Source organism: Peromyscus californicus, unplaced genomic scaffold (genome assembly GCF_007827085.1).
Source record: "Peromyscus californicus insignis strain IS unplaced genomic scaffold, ASM782708v3 Scaffold_9__1_contigs__length_137607984, whole genome shotgun sequence".
Taxonomy (NCBI): Eukaryota; Metazoa; Chordata; class Mammalia; order Rodentia; family Cricetidae; genus Peromyscus; species Peromyscus californicus.
In genome coordinates, this window is record NW_026294617.1 from 100,817,327 (window position 1) to 100,840,028 (window position 22,702).

Below are 22,702 nucleotides of genomic sequence, written 5' to 3' on the forward strand. Positions count from 1 at the left end.
AAATATTAAATCACCAATGGCTAGACAGTCACACAGACTGCATTGCTCTATCAGAATCTTGCAGAATGTAGATTCAAGGGTCTGAAAACCATTGATGAAATTGTTAGCATCTCACAGGTATTTAACTGAGTCTTTGGTTTATAAACACACACTGGCAAACTTTTTTTTACCTTGCACATTATTGGTTAAATTGAGCAAAAAAGAGAAGAAATCCATACAGAGTAACCAAAAATATAGGAAATCTAGAAGAGGGGGTTATTTGTGGAGTATAAATCAGAAATATCTGCTTGGGGAGGGTTCAGAAGTTTGATAACCTTCCTAAAGGCTGAAAGTCACAAAGGATCCTGAGGCGTGAACTCATGCAGATGCCATCAAAGACTGAGCTACCTTTTCATCTATCTCATTTTCTAGCTTCTAAAATATAGATCTGCTTTTGAATAGAGTAGATGATGAAGAATACTTAAATTTTATTTATAGAGTCTGTAAAATTAAGGTCAAGCTAAAATTCAAATTTTATTGTTTATTTCTAGCTTATCCAACTTTTATCTTGTTTAAAAATTTTTATCTCTATTTTTTTCTGTTCTCTTTCATGGGAGAAAACCACTAACAGCTTTTTCCTTCTGCAGCTCACTTCAATAGCCTTTCTTTCACCACACGACTTTATGACACGTACCTCCAGGAAAATTAATTTGCCAGTGGCTCACTGCATTGCTGATACGCTGGTATAAAGAAGTGAAGGAGAAAGAGCATCCCACCGTTAATCAGAGATGCTCTGTAACCCAGCAGGGCAGACCTGAGCATGGATGGGGAACGACAGAGGCAATTATCCAACTCCTTTCTTTGTACTGACAAAATCTGTGCTTTTTTTGTATCAGAGAGGAGAAATGAGATGAGAGAGTGGGACAGAGAGGAGAAAGGGAGAGAGAAAAGGGGAGACATAGAGGAAGAGGAAGAGAGAACAGCGAGAGAAAAGGGATGGGCCAGAGAACAGAGAGGAGAAAGGTGTGAGAGAAGGAAGAGAAGAAGAGGAGGGAGGAAAAGAAGAGGAGGGAGGGAGGGAGGGAGGGAGGGAGGGAGGAGGAGGAGGAGGAGGAGGAGGAGGAGGAGCAGGAGGAGGAGAAGGGAGGAGAGCAGCAAGCTTCATGCTACTTGACTGGTAACTACCCAATTCCCTATTTCTTCCTCAAGGTAATTTTTATGCACCTTGTCGTTTAAAACATGATTTGTTTTAAGAGCGACTCTTAGGTACTTACTGGGTTGAGAACCACAGTGAAAAAGAGCTCCCCTCCATGAATACTCTTGTCCAGTTCCTTGGGACCTCCTGGATATTCTTTGTAGAAAATTGTGTGAGTGAAGAGCCCACAGGTTTGCCTTGGAAGAACCTGAAGAAAAGATGGCCATGTAAGGAGAGAGCTCTAGTTTATCTTTATTGAGTCTTACCTTGTTTTTCCTCATGGAAGAGGATATAAAGGTGGTATTTATTGAGCTCTAACTGGGACCTGGAGGAACCCTCCACTGTTGGGAGTGAAAAGATCTCATAAAGGAGAAGGCCAGTCAGGGAAGTTAAAGACATAACTAAAACTGAAATAGACTTTGAATTATTTTAGCCATTTTTCTATTTTAAGTCTCAAAGTTAGTACTTTTATTACAGGGTCTAATATGTTTTAGCATCGTAAGAAATAAAATTAAGTAAGACTTTAAAATACTGGAATTGTGTATAACCCTCATTGGTAAAATGTGAATGAGTCCTTCTGCCACACATTTGGAAATGAAGTCAGGTATTAACAAGGTACTTCTTAGAAAGTGGCATTTTAAACGGAATAAACCTTTAAAAGCAACAATTCATTTTCTGCTCTAGCTTGAAAAACACTGCAGAAGGGGCCCCAGCTTCCAAGTGTGAAGGCTGCCAGATCCAGGAGTAAGAGTGTATCTGTTTAGTTGTTAGCTTTAGAAAGAGTAACAAACAGAATGACAAATGGTCACTTAGCAGAAGGTCTTTTCATCCTTTGCTTCCAACGTCCACATCTGTGATGAGGTCTTTTTGCCCCCCCCCACCCAGGTCCAGATTTCTTACATGAAAGTGCAGTGATAAAAGAAGTTTTGCTGTTTTCAGCTCAGTCACACAGTGAGACCCACAGTGGCCTGTGCTTGCCACACTTGAAGACACAGCCAACCCATGAGTGTGTGTGGGAAGCTGAGAGGCTTTCAACACCATGTAGTCAGGCTTTCTGCTCATTGCTTTAAGGAAACAAATCATCATTTTTATTGCCTTAATTCAAAACATTTTGGTTCAATGACTGCTTTGTAAACGCTACCTGTTGAAGACTTCCACGTTTTCAGCTTTCTTTGTATATACGACTTCTTTTCCAGTAGTTTAAACAGCACCGTGAGAGGTTCTACTTTACTTCTTAGAAGTTTCCCCAGGAAATATAATTCTCAGCTCAATTAGTGTATCAGATATTTCTGAGTCAGTCAAGACTCTATATATCTCACTCATTTTGCTAAAACATATACAGTAAGAAAGCTATTTTACCTTAGATCAGTTAAAGTATTTCAGTTTAAATCCAACGCTTATTAACTCAGGGGTTTTCATGCCTGAAAACATCATAAACTGTTATAATGCTGTACACAAAACCACAACCAAAAAATTCCAACTGTTTCAGATATGTTTACTATCAATAACTGGACATGTAATTTCATGTCAGTTAAAGTCATTTACAATCTTTACTCATGAACTTGGCAAATATTTGTTCTAAATTCTATGCTAGTTCATGTAGAAGAGAAGTGTATGTGTGTGTGTGTGTGTGTGTGTGTGTGTGTGTGTGTGTGTGTGTGTGTGTTCTATTCTAAGAGGATGTAAAATTTATCAGGGGTATGATTAAAATAAAGTCTATGGAATTCTTAAAAAAATACTAAAAATAGTATTAACAATATATCAGGGTAAGGAGGAGTATCCAAAACTAAATAAGAAAATGTCTACATGTGATTAAATGCCGGGGTCCTGCTACATTTTAAAAGTGAATGACTTTAAATAAATCACTTTCAGGATTTCGTTTGTTTGTCTTACATAGAACACGCAGGGCTGTCCAGGAAGCTAGCCTGTCCAGGTCATTTGGTTAAGTGGACACAACTGTGAAGAAACTTGAAGGTTGTCTTTTTCTAAATTCTGTGAGTTTGAAAAGAGTAAAGGGGAGGCCTTTACTCTGAGTCTTAGGGCCTCAGCGGGCCCCCCTGGGAGGCTAGGCAGACAGACAGGAGCGGGATCAGGGTCCTGTTCCACTGTTTTGATTTGAGATACAGCTATAGGGGGATGAACACATTTCCTGAAACAGCTCTTATGCTACAGATGGAATGAGAAACTTTCTGAAGGCATTTTAATATGGACTTCCCCTCAGAGGAGGGTGGTAGTGTAACACTGTGAAATTCACACTTGTAAACTGTAATCTTTGTCGTGGATGACAGTTCTTGGGCAATGGTGAAATCCCAGTCAAAACGTCTTAAGGTACACCAATAGAATGCCTGGGAAGGCTTCAAACAGGCAACTCTGCCAACAGTGAGGTGACCCAAGACTGCTGGCCATTGTGTATGTAAGGGGGGTACACTCAGACTGGTGAGAGCCCTACCCCTGGGCTTCCCTTTGTGCACAGTGTGTAGACAGAGTGTGAGTCTTGTTGCTCACAGGCCTCTCTGTCTATCCAGAGGGTCTCATTTAACGACCAGGGTTCAGGGTTCAGGGTTCAGAACTTAGTTTTCTATTCATTCCTTATGTGTGAGGATAAAATGTGCCCAATAGAGAGGCTTTGTGTCCCCATGGAACACACGAGTTCAGAGGAGAACCACAGTGCTTCCATTAGTTACATAAGTTAAAACGAAGGTCAGCTGGGATAGAATGCCTGGGAAGCCATTCACAGTGAACAGAGTGTTCCACGATGGGCCATGGAAGACAGAAATGCAGGTGTGCTGCTGAGCATGTTCCATCTGTAAAGGATGCATTAAAGAGCGTGGGAATAGCTGAGACGTGTAAGGTTAGAAAGGTCGGGAGGAGTCAGGGGCTGGCACTGCCTACATGCTAGCCTTCACTGAATGGTGGGCAGAAGGTGAAGATTTACCAAGTGGGATCTTGTACCACAGTCAACACGAAAACCAAGCAGTGAGTTAAGATCAGTGGCCGCCAGAGAACAATGAAGATACTCTAAAGGGATAAGTGCGGGAACTCAGAGAAGGTTTAGAAGTCCTAGTGGGAAGTTTAAATTATGGAACTGAACTAGTGATAGCAGGATTAATGATGGCTTGGAAGGAAAAAGAACACCCTAAGTCTTTTGATTTTAATTAATGGATGATTTCACTTCAGTTAGAAAATATGGGTCTGGTATAAGATTTAGGGTTCACGCCTCAGTCCCTAGCTCTTTCCTTCCCATCTCTATTAGGAGGGCATTCGGCTCTCCAGTTCTCAACTTGGATGTCTGTTTGGATAGTTCCTGGTGATATCTCTCTTTCTGCACAGCCTATAGCCTGCTGAACACTTTTCATCTGGAAATTCTCATGCAGGAGCCCGTGAATCAAATCCATGCGAAAGCAGAATGACAGGTGCAATTGTGACAAGAGGAAATCTGCCTGGGCTTTGCTTATCTGCAACATGCATGCATTAGCAACACAGGCAAAATACAGTTTTAAGGAGGTATGGGAAATAAAGTCCTTTGGGCAGAGGCAGAAACAGGACAGAACCACGCTGAATACAGTCTCCAGAGACTGACGTTCACCACTGTAGGGCTGCCTATGACATCACACCAGCAAAAGTGCACCACACGCTTTTAAATTATGACCTTGTGCAGGCTTTTAGAACTCTCTCATCAGAAAGCTGGCCACATGATAAATTTACTTTGAGTACCAAGGAAGGGCAAGCTGGGAGAAGAAGGTGTCCATTATACCCTCTTCTAGCATTTACAGCATTTTTCTTGTTGAGGGAAACATTGAGATGGGGGTTGATCCAAGTTAAATGCCATCATCCACTTGACTTTTGGCAGACATTGGAAAACTGTGTGGAAAGAAGTCAGCTGCCCCTGCTCTAGAGAGCAGATATCTGTTCACATGCATCAGTTTGACTCAGTACCATTTGCTCTCTGGCAGCTGGCAATAAGTCATGACCTCACATGTGGCTTTTTGCTGTACACATCAGTGTTTTGGGGGACCTGGTATGGTAAAGAGGTGCACCTTGACCAGCTTATAAAAGCGCAGGATGGTGACTATGGAGAGCTGCCATGACTTTGATCTACTACATGACTTTTGTAAGAAATGATAGTCTAAAATTATTTCTAACTTTGATGTAATGTTTTCCTAGTATTTTTACACCAGGGATTGCTTGCCAGCAGGAGTGACAGGAAAGAAGGTTTTTATTTTATTTTTTTCAGCGTTCTATTGAACAGGAAGACACAGCTATCACAAGAACACCTTCCTTAGGTATGACAACACTCTTCACACAGCACGCCCTCTCCTGAGTCACGTTCTTAACGCTTTGCTCTCCTTTTTCTCTGCCTGTGCCTGTGTGCTGTCATCTGGACGAACTAGCCAAACCCTACACATGCAGGAGCTCACCATGATGTTTTTGTGGATGAAGCCTCTTCGATACCTAGCCGGTTTCAGGTGAGGATATTCTTCAGTGCTGGTGATTTTAATATTCCAAACCTTCTTCCAGGCCTCATAAAGCTGAACATGGACAGGGTAGACGCCGGAGTGGTGAGGGGACACTGCGTAGCCCATGTCGGTAGGAATGCCGTGCTCCTAAGACCAAGCAAACTCTCATTAGAATATGGGAAGGTTTGTCCTTTGGTTTCTTCTCCTCTCTAGAGTCTCACTGCACGGCCCAACCCTGAACTTACTGTGAATTCACAGTGATCCTCCTGCTTCAGCCTCCCACGTGCTAGGATTAAGTTTTGTCTTGATTATAGTTTTAATTTAGGGTTTTGAAATGTACTATAAATACACATATTTAAATCTATCATTAGTTATTGTTTGGTGGAATTAAAAAGGCATCTATTAAGACCATTAGAATTCTTGAAGTTGGATGCTGTCAGCCAACCTTCTTACTGTGTTAGTAACTGGGTGGTGGTAGGATGGACAAAACATTGCACTCCACTTAACACATTCTTGGCCATCTGTTCTTTCCATTGATCACAATTTCAAAAAATTAAATAACAAATACTTTCTATAAACAATATTCAGCCCATTCCATTGGACACAATGAATGATGAAACTTCCAACTTTAACTGGCCTGCTCCAAGGATCTCATTGTGTCTGCTGCACTTTCTACTGAGTCCGCTACATTTCTATTGGAGCCGCAGCATGTGCGGCAGTAACACAATGAAATCTCAGTAGAAGCACACAGATTTGATTGCAGACTGTAGGAAATTTTATAGAGGTTTTGTTTGCTTGTTTGTTTGTTTTAGAAGTCCTCATCATTCAAGCAGAAGGTACCCAAAGAGATAAACAATCTGGGAATTTACATGACTTTTAAATTAAACTTTCATATGTATAAAATGATACCAACTAGAAACAAATACCTTCCAAACTACAAATGCACAATGTATACTGAAGAAGTGACTAACGATGGGTCAAGGTGTTCCTTATCTAGTGGTCCTGCTCAGGTCCTGCCAAATCCCAGCGGATGCTAGCTTATTTTGGAGAGGATTTGGGTCAACTCAGAATCATGTGGACCATGAATCCTCATCTATTACTCTCGGCATAGAGACTGTTTCCCAGACACAAGGTGTGAAATCAGTCTTTTATAAGAACACCCAAGGTTTTAATATGGACGGATATTTTTCCTGAATGATTTGTTTTGCTTTCTGTTTGTATTTTCCAATTGCTTGACAACTTTCAAAGATCCCACTGAAATAATCTTCCTTTGAATTAGTCATGGTTTCCTTCACACCAAAGAGCAATTTCACACAGACAATCATAGTATCAGGCTGTCAAATAGACTGCCTTGACAAAGTGTGCTACACATAGACATGGAAGGCAAAGAGATACAGCCATCTTTGTTTCTCAACCCAGAGAACATCAAAAAGGGGAGAGACACACATGTAGCATCTAGACACTAGAAAGCTGGCTGCCAGGCATTACCACCTCTCAGTGAGGGGCTCATTACATCCCTAATTTCACTTCCTTTCAGGACCTTTACTCACTATTCAAAACTTCTATCAGTCCTCTCTAGTAAGGATGTGAGAACTGAGAGCTGCACATTGCTGGTTATGGAAACAGAGATGAGACGGGGAGCATGCAGGAGACAGACTGCAGGATTACTGGGAAGGATTGACACTTTTATTTTCAACCTCTGTAGACGTTTCAATACTTATGGAATCATTACCATATAATTTAGGACTTCATTGAAATAGAAGTGAAATACCTCCTTACTTCCCTCTCTAGTTTTAAATAATTCAGATTTAAGGCAATTTCTTCCACTAAGAATTGTGTACCAATATGTAATTTTGTTAGAAAAGGTCACTAAAGTATCAATCGCAAATGGTTGAAGAATAGGGTTGCAACTTAAAAGATCAGAAAATGGATTTCCATTAAAAAAAAGTTGGAAAGAAAACAAGGAACAATTACATGTTAAGAACTTCTTGGAGATCTTTGTGAAGAAGCAATTCACAACAGCCAGAGCTCTATTAAAACTCCAAATACCCAGAGATCCACAAGCAATGATGTTGATCCAAAGGTCAAGGGAGTTTTTCAATGTATGCCAAGTACTCTTGCAGTTCCAGGACACTGGATGTATAACAAAAAGATGATTTAACATATAAAGGACATTTCCTTCCTTTGAATTCTTGAGGAATGTTTGACCACTATGGTCTATGCAGATTTTATTTATTTATTTATTTATTTATTTATTTATTTATTTATTTATTTGTTTGTTTGTTTGTTTGTTTGTTGTTTGCTAGCTTTAGTTATTAAAGTTTTGCCTTTTCTTTGCAGTCTGGTGCAGTGATGGGGCATTTCACACTCACATTTACTCTCTTACATTTGTGAGAAAAACTGACCACATTGAATCCCTAGCCTCATTTTCTAGCCTATTGCACAGAAGGTTATATAGCTCAAAGTGTTGAGAAGTCATTAATTCATATGTGGGACACATTTCAAATGGTTCTTGCAACATGACACACTCCTTGAGTGCTGCTGATTGTTACGACCCCATCTCTAATGCTCTTGTGTGTGGTGATCTGAACATACAACTTTACCTGGAAACTATGACAGTTCTGAACCTTCATTTATTGATTAATTAATTACTAAAAGATACAAGCTCCTTTTCTCTACCTCTCCTATGGATCTGGGGGTCATATCTCATGGCTTCTTCTTTTTGTGTGGGCCATTTCCTTTGGGCCTGTCCAAATGCAACCATTTCACAAAGCTCTCTGGTAGAGTAGGTCTCTTAGAAATGATTTTATATAAGGGCTACATAAACACATCATACCAAATCTGTACCTACTGCTCCTAAATACAGCCCATTATCATGTCCTAAATACCACAACTAGTGAAAAACCTTAAATGTGTCTACTCTTTCCTATGTTTACCACAGTCGCCCAGTACACTGTTACCTATGGCAATTTGGTACAGGTTTCTAATATTCTATCCATTGTGTCCCCTCACTTGCCTTCTTCCAAACCATTCTCCATATAGTAGCCAAAGTAATATTTGACAGACTCAAATATGATCATATGACTTTCTATTTAAAATCTTCCAGGCGGTCCCTGACACTTAAATACAAAGTTATAGCCAGATTGTTATCTCTGCATCATATAATCCTCGCTCCTTAAATCGGGTCTTACGTTGTTCACTCCTTATCTATTCTTTCATCATGTTAACCTTTCCTGACGTTCACCAAACTCTTTCCTACCCCAGTGCCATGCTATTCTGAATCTTTTTGTTTTTTCTTTTTGAGACAGGGTCTCTTTATATCACTTTGGCTGCCCCAAATCTCACTGTGTAAACCAGGGTAGCTTCAAACTCACAGATCTGCCTGCCTCTGCCTCTGCCTTCTGAGTGCTGGGTTTGAAGGCATGCGCCACTCTGCACAGCTTCCTACACTTACTTCTGAGTAAATCTACAGAATAGACTTGCCTACAAGATACACTGGCTCAACAGTGGCACACATATTATGGGATTAATCAACCACCTTATGACTGTATTTAACGTCCCTCCTATAAGGTTGAACCCATACACAATATTGCTAAAATGGCCAAGAATCTGAGACTAGGTAAGTCATAGGTCTAGGGAAAAAACCTACTATTATTCTTCTAATGAAACTTAGCAATAAAATGACTCTTAATGACTAGCCTTTGTTTTTCAAGGTGACACAGCATCATTTTGTAAATAATGGTTTCTTTGTTCTTCTTCTGCATTAAGCAATGACTCTAAGAAGTCTGGGTTCTGTTTATTCACCACTGTTGGCGGCTCATTGTCTTACTAACTGCAAACAAGAGACAAGCATCTGTGAACAAGTGTGAATACAGTGCTGACACTGCCCACCTCTTCTCTTTTTAATTTTTCACCTTCTCAGTGGTCTCAGCTCAACTGTCAGTTTATCTGAAGTATAGACATATAGTAACTCACTGAGAAATTTTAATAACTGCATAAATAATACTTGCAAACATGTTTGAAACTGTAGTTGAAATTATTATTTTAGAGGCAAAATTTAGATATATAATTTCAAAATAATAATGTTTTATGATATAAGATGTAACATTACAAAACTTTTCTTATGTTATCATTCAAGATTTTCCAAACAGATAATGTAAAGATAACTTAAAAGGCAAGTAATGCTGTAGTCCTTAGGAAAATCCCCTCAAAGACTAAAGGAAGAAAGAAAAAAAATCAGTATTTAAGTATTCAGACAACACACTCACTTTATTACCAAAGTACTGACGCTGATAGTACTTACTTATTTAAACTCTTGCTGGTAATTAAGAATCGTGTTTTTCTTAGTGCTTATCTCAGTTTCAATCTTTCTGAATAGAAGAAACTTAGCTTTTCCCATCCATGGCTAGATAGCCCACTGCGTTTTTCCGATCTCAGAGAGAAGCAAATCTGAGGACTATTGAAATTTCGAAGCCCGCAGTGGCAGTCTACAATCTGTTAGATGTTCTGTTGTCTACAGAGAAAACAGCCGGAAACTGCAGCAACGTACTTTGGGAAACTTCTAGATGCTTTTCTGATCTCTGTTTTGGTTGGAATGTCCCATTTTCTCAGAATATAGAAGTTCATGCTTTGGTTAACTACCTCACAACACTGAGATTCAAATTTGCAATTTGCATGAATTTGAGGTACAATTTCCTTCTATTTAATCTTCGTATTATGGTGTGCTGTTTCTAGGAAAAAAGGCTCTTTTTCTTTGATTTTTTTTAAAATGGCTTCCTTTAGGATTGCGGCTGTTGGAGATACTGTTTCACAGAGTACACTTATCTAGAAGATGGGAGCATATTTGGAAAATAAGATTAGAATCAAGGTTTGAGCATATTCTCTTCATATAATTCATATATATATAATGGCAGTGACTGTTGTTAGAGTGGACCAATGTATGTGAAGACTGTTCAAAGGAAACTGAACAAAATGCAGTATAAACCAGGTAACTCAGGATCTATCTCTAGGTTGAAGAGCTAGGGTTTGGTCAGTGTGCTAAAACTGTTAAATACTAGAACAATTTCTATAACAAGTGATGGTATTTTTGATATGGTTTAAAATTAAAATTCTTGGAAGATAATTAGCCAAGGAACTTTATTTTTTTTTTCCACAACCAAATGTGAGAAACAAATTTTATAAGCAATCACTAAGTTTCAGATTAAAAACACCATTTCCTCTGGTGCCAGGGAAACTCCTAGGAATCCACAAGGATAACCTCAGCTAAGACTCCTAGCAATAGTGGAGAAGGTGCCTGAACTGGCCTTCTTTTATAATAAGATTGGTTACTACCCTAATTGCCATCATAGAGTCTTTATCCAGTAAATTATGGAAGCAGACAGATGCAGAGATCCACACCCAAGCACTGGGCCGAGCTCTGGTAGTCCTGTTGAAGAGAGGGAGGAGGGATTATTGGGCAAGGAGTGGGGGGTCAAGATCAGGATGAGGAAATCTACAGAGACAGATGACCAGAGCTCATGGGAGGTCAGAGACTCTAGACCGAAAGCTATGGAGCCTACATGGCACCTACGTAGGCCCTCTGCATGTGGGTGACAATTACGTAACTTGGTCTGTTTGTGGGACCCCTAGCAGTGGGACCAGGACCTGTCCCTGGCACATGAGCGGGCTTTTTGGAACCTATTCCTTATGGTGAGATGCTGCACTCAGCCTTGATGCAGGGGGTGAGGAGCTTGGTCCTGCCTTAGTTTAATATGCCATGCTGTTGACTTTCATGGGAGGCCTTACCCTTTCTGAATGGAGATGGATGAAGAGTGGATGGGGGTGGGTAGAAGGAGGTAGAGAGAGGGGGTGGGAGGAGAGGAGGGAGGGGAAACTGTGGTTTGTATGTAAAATAAATATAAAAAATTAAATAAAAAAATAAAATAAAAATACCATTTCCCGTAGTGATGCATGCCCACAACCCCAGCCCTCTGAAGATTCATGAAGGATGACTGCAAGTTCATGATCAATCTGTCTTTAAAAATTACATTAAATTAAATTTTATATTGATTTCACTTTATCTTTGTGGTTTTATAAATGATTTTTTTATGTTGAGATGCTAAATATTAATGCATTATTTTTAATTTATGGTTTAATCTTAAACAAGTATACTTTCCCAGTCATATTTTATAGGAGTTATGACGCATTTATAAACAACTGGTCAGTAATTTGTAGGTCTGGCTACTGCACACCGCTGCCTTTCTTATGTATGCTCTTCAATTTGTAGTACAAATGGCTGTCTACTCTGGCTATTATGTGAAAACCCTGCTGTGATGACAATTCTGTTTTGAATGAATTTGCCTTACGGATTTAGAGTCTGTTGGCAGCCATTGTATGAATAATTGGCTTGCTCTTCCTCATTCTAGGCTCCTGGGAGGCAACCCCTAAATCCTTGTCCCAATTTCCTAAAGTTCCAAATAGGGACTTTGTTGTTCATGACACGGCAAACCTGAGATCACATTTGAGTCTATGCTTAGAATGGAACCTGTCAGGCCCGAAGGACCAACCATGTAATTAGAGAGTGGGCTACTGAGGCGGGTAATAGAGTTGACCTCCGGGCAAGAGGGGAGAGTTGGAGAGTGAGTTTGGTCACAAGGACAGTGAGTCAATCCATCATGCTGATGTAGTGAAACCTTAATAAAAACTGGGATTTGAGGCTTATTCCCTGAATGGTAATACTCACAAGGACCCAGAAACCTCCAGAAGTTAATGTTCTTTGTCTTGCAGTCTAGAGAATGAAAACATGCTACAATAATGAAATTAACAAAAATCCTTGGATAAAGGTGCTAGTGGAATTAATAATGAGATCTTGTAAGGTAGAATGGCATTATAGTAGCTCATAAAGTAGAGGTGTGACCCTACCATTCTGGAGCAACACCTCTGAGAAACATTGTACGGTCTTTAACTCAATGATAAGAAAGAGCTCCTATTCTTTCAGTATCCAAAAATACAAATGCAAGAGAATGAGATTCTCAGTGTCGCAGGGACCTGAAGACATGCAGCTGGGTATGGGGAGATAGCCTGGGCTGAGTCCTGGGCCTTGTGTCCATGTGCTTTACTGAACAGTGTCCTGGGTAGACTGTTTATCCATACCACACCTCAACCTCTTCTCTTCCCACTGTTAGGGGCAATGCAAGTGACAGTTTCATCGTCTCCAGCCAAGCATGATGCTCAAAGGGAAGAGAGCTAAGGGGAGAAGGTGACTCCATCCCCTGCTGTCCTAAAGAAGCCCAGGACAAAAAGGTAGTGAATCTGTTTAAGAAAAGGCTCAAGAATTTTGGCATTAGATAGGCCACCCAGTGCAAGAGGGATCTCACCATCCACAACCATCTGCAAGAGACGCCACCTATAAGTGTCTGCAAGTGCTTTCTGCAATGAGCCTGTTCACTTAGGCACTGGACCAGCAACCGGCAGCTGTTTAAGCTTTCCCACAACCATAGGCCAGCGACAAGGAGAAGAAGCAGAGGCTGTTGGCCAGTGCTGAGAAGCAGGCTGGCTGCTGGCAAAGAGGACGTTTCTACTATACATAGCACATATATGGCATATGAAAAGACTTGGAGGTAGGGGAGGGGAGGGGGAAATGATATAGTCATATTTTAATTTAAAAATTAAAAAATATATGAGTTAAAAGAATTCTTCCACTGTTACTTCTGTGTCCCTTTCCCCAAACCTCAGAATTTTTATGTAAGGGCACACATGCATAAAGGACACTATCATAATCAACAGTATTTAATAAAGGTTTAAGTTAGAACGGTAATTTAGAAAGCTGAACAAATGAAGATATCAACCATAAATTTATTTTGGCAAAGATAACTGATGCTATGTTTATACATGAGTCAAGGATCAGCGCTGGTATACACGATAGAGTTATAGCAATGACCTTAGCAATAACCCTTTCTCAACAGTATACACCCCCTTCCAGTCCTACTACAACTGAATAGCTTTGCTATTTGATGAGCTTGAATGGTATTTAATAAGGCAAATGCATAAGTAAGCACCAGGTACAAAAGTTAAGCTAAAATTTCAGTACAAGTACTAAAAAGGTGCCACAACATGTGTCTACCTTGGTTCAGCCTCAGCCATTTGCAATCACTAAAAGTTATTAGGGCCAGGTGTCTGAGCCTACCTCTATCTTCCCTAATAACTGAGTAATTTATTGTATGAACATTTTCATTTAATGGGGCATATTTTCCCTTCTCTTGGAGCTCCTTTCAGAATGCTGGAAATGTCACATCTGTGTCGAGTGGCTCATAAGAAAACATGCCACTAGAGGATGCGCTTTTTTGAGAACACTCAGAAGAATCATGTGAGCACTTATACTCTGTATACACCAGGTTGAGTTTTGTTTTAAATTGCTTAGATTTACTCAAGTGAAACACAAGAAGGGGGGCTTTCAGAAATATAAAATAAATATGATTGAGGAAGCTTTATTTTTATATCTAAATGGCTGAAAAGATAATTGGCTGGGGATACAACAGACATGTTTTAGGGTTTGGTTTACACTAGCTTTCTCTGAGTTTGAAGCAATGAATTTGATTGGGACATTGGAGGTTTTTAAGACATAGTAAAGCTGTAGACAATTCAATGACAGTTGCAGATCCCCAGACTCCCTTCAAGTACATTTGATCTTTAAGAAAACACACACAGTTGGCTAGCTAGAGATGTTTAAGTCTGCATAACACTAATTTTAATTGTAGTTTGATATTCCTAAAAGAAAGCTAGTGAAGACATTGGTCTGTCACGGTTTATTGCACACCCTCTGGTGTTCGTGGTAGTTACCAAGGCAGTGATGCTGGTGGTATTTCACAGACACCAGAAATGACATGTCATATAAATGGCTATGCAAGAGAAAGCTTCGTAAAAAGCCACACTGTGATGCACTCAATTTGTTTTAAAAATACCACGGTCACTAGTGTCAATGGTGCTGGGGCCTGCATCTAAACAAATTGTGGTGGTCTCATGGGCTTTTAAGCTTGACAAATGAGGATGAAAGCCTCTGCCCCAGCCTCCATCAGCTGTGTGAGCTTAGGAAAACTATGCAAATTCTCTGATCTTTGTAATGCAGGAATCATCAGCCGTATAGGTGGCTGTGGGAATTCATGAAATAAGTATAACATATGATTCACAGTTGGAGCTCAGCAATTTCTCTTTCTTCATTTCCTTAGGAATCAAGACTGAAATGTACTGTTCTGTTACATTTAAAAGAGAGCAGAGAATAATGTACTTTTAAAAAAAATCAATATTCCCCAGTCTGAGCATAAATTAAATAAAAAGAATGGGGGTTTGGGGAATTAGATAAATTGCTACAATGATCTAAAAATAGGCATAAAATCTGGAGGCAGTTGGAGAAGAACAGTCGAAAAGGAACAGAAAATGGTACAATGCAGAAAAAGAACAGACATCATGGAATGGCGGGAATGGCAGGAACGGAGGCTATGAGACATGAAAAAGCTAAAGCTGTGGTTGAGGAGATGGCTCAGTGGGTGAATCGCTTGCTTCAAGTGTGAGCGCCAGAGTTTGCAGCCCAGAACCCATGTAAAAGCTTAGCAGTTGTACCTTCCACTCTCAGAAGGCTGCAGTAGGGTGACTTGGGCAAAGTGGCCAGAATAGTCACCTGTAGCACGAATTTCAAAAGGTCTTATTAATAAAATCAAACCTGGTGCCAGGTATTGGGTGAATGCTGGAAGATCAGAGAAGCAGAACAAGCCACAGCTTCCTCACCTTGCCTGATCCTGTTTCCTCAGACTGGAAGCCTCTGAGTCCTTACCCAAGTGGATCTCAGCTGAACTGCTACTAAAAGCCTAAAAGCTTAACCAGGCTCTAGTTCCTGGTCCTCACGCCTTATATACCTTTCTGCTTCCTGTCATCACTTTCTGGGATTAAAGGCGTGAGTCACCATGCCTGTCTGTTTCCAGTGTGGCTTTGAACTCACAGAGATCCAGATGGATCTCTGTCTTTGGAATGCTAGGATTAAAGGTGTGTGTGTGCCACCATTTTTCTGGCCTCTATATCTAGTGGCTGTTCTGTTCTCTGACCCCAGATAAGTTTATTAGGGTGCAAAATATATTGGGGGATACAATATCACCACAGTCACCACTGGCAAAAGACTGGGCTTGAGAGAACATACCTCAGTGAGAAATGTGGGGAGGGTTTAAAGATTCCTGATGTCCTCCACATGTACACTTACAGAAGTGCACATGTACGTGCACTTGTATGTGCACGTGTGTGTGCGCGCGCACACACACACATACACACACACACACACACACACACACACACACACTTAAAAGATTACCAAAGGTGACCTGAGCTGCAGAATTGGCTCCTACTCATTGTTGCATAGCCATTTCCTCTGAATTGAAACATTCCTAAGGATGTAAACAAAATTTAAGCACACAAGGCCTAGGAAGTTACCAAAGTTTACAGGCTTCACAAGTCCCCTTCTTGAAGTGATATAAGCATAAGCGGGGACAATTCTGGAGATAGGAGACTCTTCCATGGGCTGAACTGTGTGTAAATGCTGCAGGGAGCTCCAGGGATGCATTGTTTCTGAGCTGTCACCCTGCTGGGGTGGGCTTTTCAGTGATGCAGCTGCTTTTGAGTCATTCTTGACCCTGCAAGTCACCCCCAATAAACGTCTGATTCCCAAGCCTGATTTGGGAGAGACTGTTTCTGCTTCTGTGGTCTGTCATTAACGTCCTACATGGGGTGAATAGATGTTTCCACAGAAAGAGTCCCATACCATTTCTCTTCCTGCTGCTCCTTCCATCTCAGCCCCATTTCTAGCCATATCTCAGCTACCATGTGCTATAAGAAGACAGAAGAATGGAAAGACAGAATTTAGGAGCAGCATTTGCGGATCTGGAAGCAGAACTTGTCCCTCTCCACATCCTGCTCAGCCCAGCAGTAGGAATTTATAGACAGATTCATAAAAGCTTTTGGTTTGCCTCATGTCCACATGACCGTGGGCAGAGAGGGACTACTCAAACAGTACATGCACTAAATTTATCTTTCTTTTACAAAACCAGTTTGTCAATGGTATGCATGCTGGCACGGAAGTCTAGCATTTGTGCTGGAGGAAAAGGGGGAAAGGAACCGAGAGATGTATTTTCTACGCTCTCTTATTATAAAGTTTGAAAGTTTCCCGTAGATTGAATGAGTGTAACCTGAAGAGGAATTTACAAAGTAACCCTCAAGCTCCTGAGGCTATCAAAACCACACTCTAAAAGTTTAAGGACATAGGTTTCCCTTTTTTTCCCACACACCTTTGGTTTTGGTTACCTCTCCCTTCTTACCCCCTTCCTCAGCATCACTCTCCCCACTCCGCACTTTATCCTTTCCATCCATAATCTCCCCTTTGCTTCCTTTCATTTCCTACGTGTTCTGTTAATCCCTCTCACTTGAGGCCTTTTTATTTCCCTCTCCAATGTCCTTTCTTACCATCTTGGCCTCTATAGGCACCACAAGTCTAATGCGCTACTGGAGAATTCATAGTCAGGATCTACAGATATAAGAGAGCATGCGACTTTGTCTTTGTGGAACTGGGGTACATCACCCAGTATAATTTTTTTCCATTTCCCTGTAAATTTACATTTTCGTTACAACTGAATAAAATTTCATTGGGTATATGGACCACATCTTTTGTAGCCATTCATCAGCTGAAGGACATTAGTCTTGCCCAGCTGTGAACGATGTACGATACACTACCAACCTATCCGGCAAGTTATACCCACCAGTGCAATAAGAGCATGATTAAAATGGAGGTAACCAAATGCTTTCTGGTTGGATTTGGGGCTCTCTCCATAGAAAGGAATCCTTGTCTATGTCTGTGAACATGATCAAGAGATCATAAACTTTAGAGGAGAACCTATCACTATTGTTTTGATAACGGGACGAATTATTAAATTCCTTTCTGCGCATGTCCTTAAATTTGTGCTGATCTTGTCCTTCATTGGAAAAGCACTGTATAGTGGCCATTAACACTGAGTTGTATCTGGTCAAAATATCAAGAATAAATGAGGGTGGAGTGCTCAGTCCTAAACGGAGACAATCCCCTAAGGCTTAGGTGACATAATGGAATGGGGAAATGTAAGAGGTAGATGATGAAGAGGTGTGGCACAAAAAGGTATCTTCTGGACATGACAGAGACACTGCATTCACGAACTCACTTCAGCTGTGGTTGTCCACATAAAACCTGGACATGATTGTGCCCATCAACATTTCATCATGGATGGGGGAGGTGTTCACCAGGTTCTACCCTCCTTGGGAGTCTATCGGCAGCTAACAGTTGCTGGGCGAGGGAGGTCATTCTCTTCAGTGGCTTAGCCACTGATAAGTTGTTCAGGCTCCAATAAATAACCTGACATCTATGTTAATGCAGGTAACACAAAGTAAACTCAATGAAATATGCACATGCATGCACACACACACATACACACACACACACACACACACACACACACACACACAGAGAGAGAGAGAGAGAGAGAGAGAGAGAGAGAGAGAGAGAGAGAGAGAGAGAGAGAGAGAGAATGCAGAATAGCAGAATGAGAGAGTTCTTGGAATGAAGGACAGGATGAGAGAAGAAATGGGAATAAAACCAGTTAAAATCCACTACATAAATGTATAAAACCATCAAAGAATTAAAAACAACCCCTAGGCAATAAACAATAGCAGTACATAAAAGTAAATTACGGTGATGTTTTCATCCAATAAGATAAAAGTCATTTAATAATAGCTGAATGATTATTTTCAAATAAGAAGTTTTATGCCATTGTAGAGGAAACAGGTGAGTCTTTTTGCACAGGTGAACTATGGAACTTTAAAAGAAAACCAGCAGTTCATGTTTTCAAAAATGCAAACAAGTATATGCAGAGAGAAAAGTAGGTGGCTTGTCCATTTATGTACATTTTGACCTGTTGTTTCAGTTTACTGTTCATCTATCCAATGAAAGGCTGAATTCTTTCTACACCAGAAACAGTCCCCACAGCTCTCTTTTTATAGTCCCATTTCCATTGACTTAGCCAGCCTGGCTTTTACTTTGTCTTCTGTGATTCTCTTGCCAGTAATCCAATTTGTCTGTTCACCCCCAATCCTTCTCTGCCTGTCTGTCCTTAACACTCCCACACTAGTGTTCTATGATTTTGTCATCTCTATGGAAATGTGAGAAGTCTGGAGGCGAAAATGACAATGTCATCTCTGAAGTTCAAAATACATACAATACATAATTCTGAAAACAAGTTGGTGAATTTTTCAATTTAGGAAAATAGAAGTTAGGGTATTTTGGATGAACAAATAGCTGTGAAACAGTTGCTGGGAATATACCTCTGGAACAGAACTAAAGGATAAGGCACTCAAAACCATCTCATTTCCTCCCAAGATTATATCTGAAAAAAATGGGAGGAAACATTTGGGTAACACTGGGGAACCGTCAGAGCACTTTCCATCCAAGTGCCAGATCTATGATTTTAGCTGTGTGTCTGAGGGAAGAACTCAACCTTCCCACACTAGCCTTGTCATAGAGAAGATGGAGATGGCAGCACGGGTTGTGAAGAGGACGAGACATGTTTATTGAGTCGATGCATGCTCCAGCTACATAATAACTGCTCACTATGGACCTCTTCTCCTAATAAGGGTTTTAAAAACACAAGAGAATAGAAAAAAAGACAAAACTTAATAAATAAACATGTAAGAGGTATACAAATCATGCCAAGGAAGTTGTTAAAGCAGAGCATTTACTTTCCAGGAACGACTAATTTAAAATTATTTTTATCAGTCAAGAGATCAATTTTCCTGGGTCATGCAGGCTGGGGAGGGAGAGTTCAAAATGCTTTAGCTAATGATAGAGTGAAAAAGTGTGCCTATCTTCCACTTCTACCTCAGTAAAGAGAAGCGTTTTGTAGGACATTTATGATGAGAAAGACACCAAAGTTGATGAAGAGATAATTATATGAAGTATCAAGTATGACATAAACTAAATCCTTTAAGTTTTTCCAGACTAAGAGTAGGTATCTTATGGCAATTGATAGAAAAGAATGTGGATTTAATGTGCAGATACTTTTACTACCCATAATGAAACAGCAAACAGGAGTAGTCAGGGGTGGGGAATATGTTGGGTTTTTAAAAAAGAATGCTGGCCTTGTGAACTCTGTGACTCAACAAGCTTAATGTCAAACCCATGAAATGTGAGAAGACATGATTCTAGAAGTGACTGAGAATAAAGAAGAAAGCAGGAACATGAGGAAGAATTGGTTAGCAGCATGTAGAAGTCCTTTGAAGTAAAAGTTCTAAACTGGCTTCGGAAAAGTGTCACATACACACACATCTTCATCTCTGATGTCTGGCACACTTAGTGTGATCTTTCTAGATATTAGTCTGTTTAAGTAGATTTGCAGTTGGTATGTCAACTATTATGACATGATGGTGATCAGAGGACACAAGCCACTGTGGAATGAAGTCTGAAATGTTCAACTACAAATCTACAAATGACTATGTTCAATTTTAGCAATGACTTGATACAAATGTAGAAGTCATACATATGAATTCAGGAATGGCACAGAGCTGGCAAAGACATGTGGAAGTCACGGAGTAGAATCAACGTTTAGCAGGATGTCTATCTATTGAAATAGTGACAGCGGCAATCTCAAGGCTAATCTATAATTAACAGAATCAACTGGACAAAATCACCATATGAAGTGTTAGCAAAACTCCCTGTCCCAGGTCTGTGAGATATGGGTGTGGTATATATAATGGTTCAACAAAGTTTAATGTTGGCTCCATTACTAAGAATAAAATGCTCTTTTATATAATAATCTTTTCTGCTTTCTGATGCAATGAGACCACATGAGTGGACCATGATGCTGCATTTAGAATGAGAACAAAAAGTTAGAAATGTCACAAATTGCACTTGGGATGAGGAGAGGTTTTCAACCCTGTTGAATGACCCAAGATGCAAAGTCTGGAGAGAAGCATATTAATATCATGGCTATTTACTTTCTTTATTTGTGATGCTTTGATGTCTCTTGGCCTTGCTGACCCTGAAGAGACTGTTAGCCAGTTCCCAGACATAATGAACTCCTGCTCAGGAGTACACTTCAGATGTGACCCACATCTCTGGTGTTCATGACTCAGGTGATGAGCAAAGTATTCTGCTCTAATCACACAGGGCCAAAGTCCAGGAAACCAGTGCCTACCCCTTGGAGCCCACCGGCCTCCTTTGCCTTGTCTCACCCATGGAAATCATAAAGAAAGTACTCTTCCACATTCTCCTAACCACTCTGCGCTTCCCCATTTGGCCCTGTACAATGTGGCATGCCTCTTCCTCTTGGTATTTGAGTAACAACCTGTCCTTTTGGTGTTACTTGTCTCCTGATGATGAAAACATACAGTTTGAGATCATGGTTAACAGACTCTTAGGATCTTCAAGAAGTATCTAGCTGTATGTTAACAACCATTGATTGAACACCTACATGCAAACATTACTCTGTTTATACACTTACTCAAATTGCAAGAAAGACACTAATTCTTGCTCCCTTCTATGATTTCCATTATGAATACACTGATTCCAGTTGTATTTAGGTTTTAAGACTGACTAACATTCAAGTGACACATTCACTGTTCTCAACATACTTACCACTGTATATAACATTCTTTTGACTACTCAGAACCGCTGCTAGCTATAAAGTCAGAGCTGGATGATGGGGACACTTTCTAGGTCAGGACCCTTGAGTAGCTGAGTAGTGGCAAGGTTTTGTCTTGGGGGAAGGCATGAGGTGATAGTGGGGTTACAAAGAACACTCGTGTCATGTTTCGTATTGTAGGAGCTGGCATGGAGTCCCAGTACTCTAAAGTTGAACATGAGCCCTATAACTTGTCCTTCAGTTTTCTATCTCTTCCCTTACGTTCATTTTATGAAGTAAATTATATGCTTCAGTCAGTCTGTTCTGACTTATAATGAGTGACCTTCATGCACAATGCTGCTTGGATTACTCCAGAGTGTGGCCCATCAGTTCAGATTAGATTCTGCATCCTAACTGAAATTCTCTACTTTTACCAAGACTACTAAAATTATACTTTGCATTAAATATTAATATAAGATGAAAACATGATGTGCCTTTTAGCAAAGAGCTTTACTGAAAGAAAAATGATAGATTTTTCTCCCTTCTCTAGCTGTAAGCAAGTGAATTGAAAGATGGTCATGTATTCTGGCAAGGTTTTTAATATATTTAAAATTATATTTTGATAGTATAATCTTTATTTCCATATTGGAAAAGTGATATGCTCACTAATCTAAAAACATATGTAATGACAATAGACAGTCCCGCTAAGGTGAATGAATGTGTCTTGCTAGTCTGGAAAAGATTGCAGAACAGGGCTGTTATTTCAAAGAATGATATAATGCAATCAAGAGTACAACATAATGGAAGACTTCCTTTCCCCGGGAACATTGCTTCACTGCTACTTATTTTAATAAGATTGTCTATAACCATGTTAATACCATCCACTAGGTATGGTGGCACACGCCTTTCATTGCAGAACTCGAGAGGCAGAGGCAGGTGGATTTCTGTGAGTTCAAGACCAGTCTGGTCTACAAAGAGAATTTTAAAATCAGCCATGGATATACAATGAGACCCTATCTCCAATTTAACAACAACAACAACAACAAAAACAAACCCAGACAACACCCCAAAATGTTAGTACCATATGATACAGCATGATAGTTTTATGACAAAAGTCTCTACTTTTATAATTAAGATACAATTATATCTAATTATTAAATATTAACCTATTTGTTAAAGTTTAGGCCCAATCTTTGAAATGAGATAGTGTATTAGTGATGGTTTTTTTTTGAGGCTCAAATATAATTTTAGTTTTCTAGTGATATTTTATCAGTTTTTAAGGCTGTACAATAGGCATTTCAAACTTTATGATAGTCAATTATTAACATTACAATTAATCCTGAATGCAAGGTTGATAATTTCAAAATTAAGTTGCTTTTTAATTTTTTTTAATTTTGAATTAGTCTATATTTGAT

General features: G+C 39.9%; 1 protein-coding gene across 3 annotated transcripts in view; it reads right to left on the reverse strand.

The window, feature by feature from the left end:
• The window catches only part of Ndst3 (N-deacetylase and N-sulfotransferase 3), a 154,820-nt gene that overhangs the window by 70,093 nt on the left and 62,025 nt on the right, over positions 1-22,702 (reverse strand). For all 3 annotated transcript variants that reach the window (XM_052730197.1, XM_052730198.1, XM_052730199.1), the window contains exons 5-6: positions 5,593-5,778; positions 1,254-1,382 (exon numbers count right to left, since the gene is read on the reverse strand). In XM_052730197.1, coding sequence (XP_052586157.1) covers positions 1,254-1,382; positions 5,593-5,778 — 315 coding nt within the window. The remainder of the gene's footprint in view (positions 1-1,253; positions 1,383-5,592; positions 5,779-22,702) is intronic.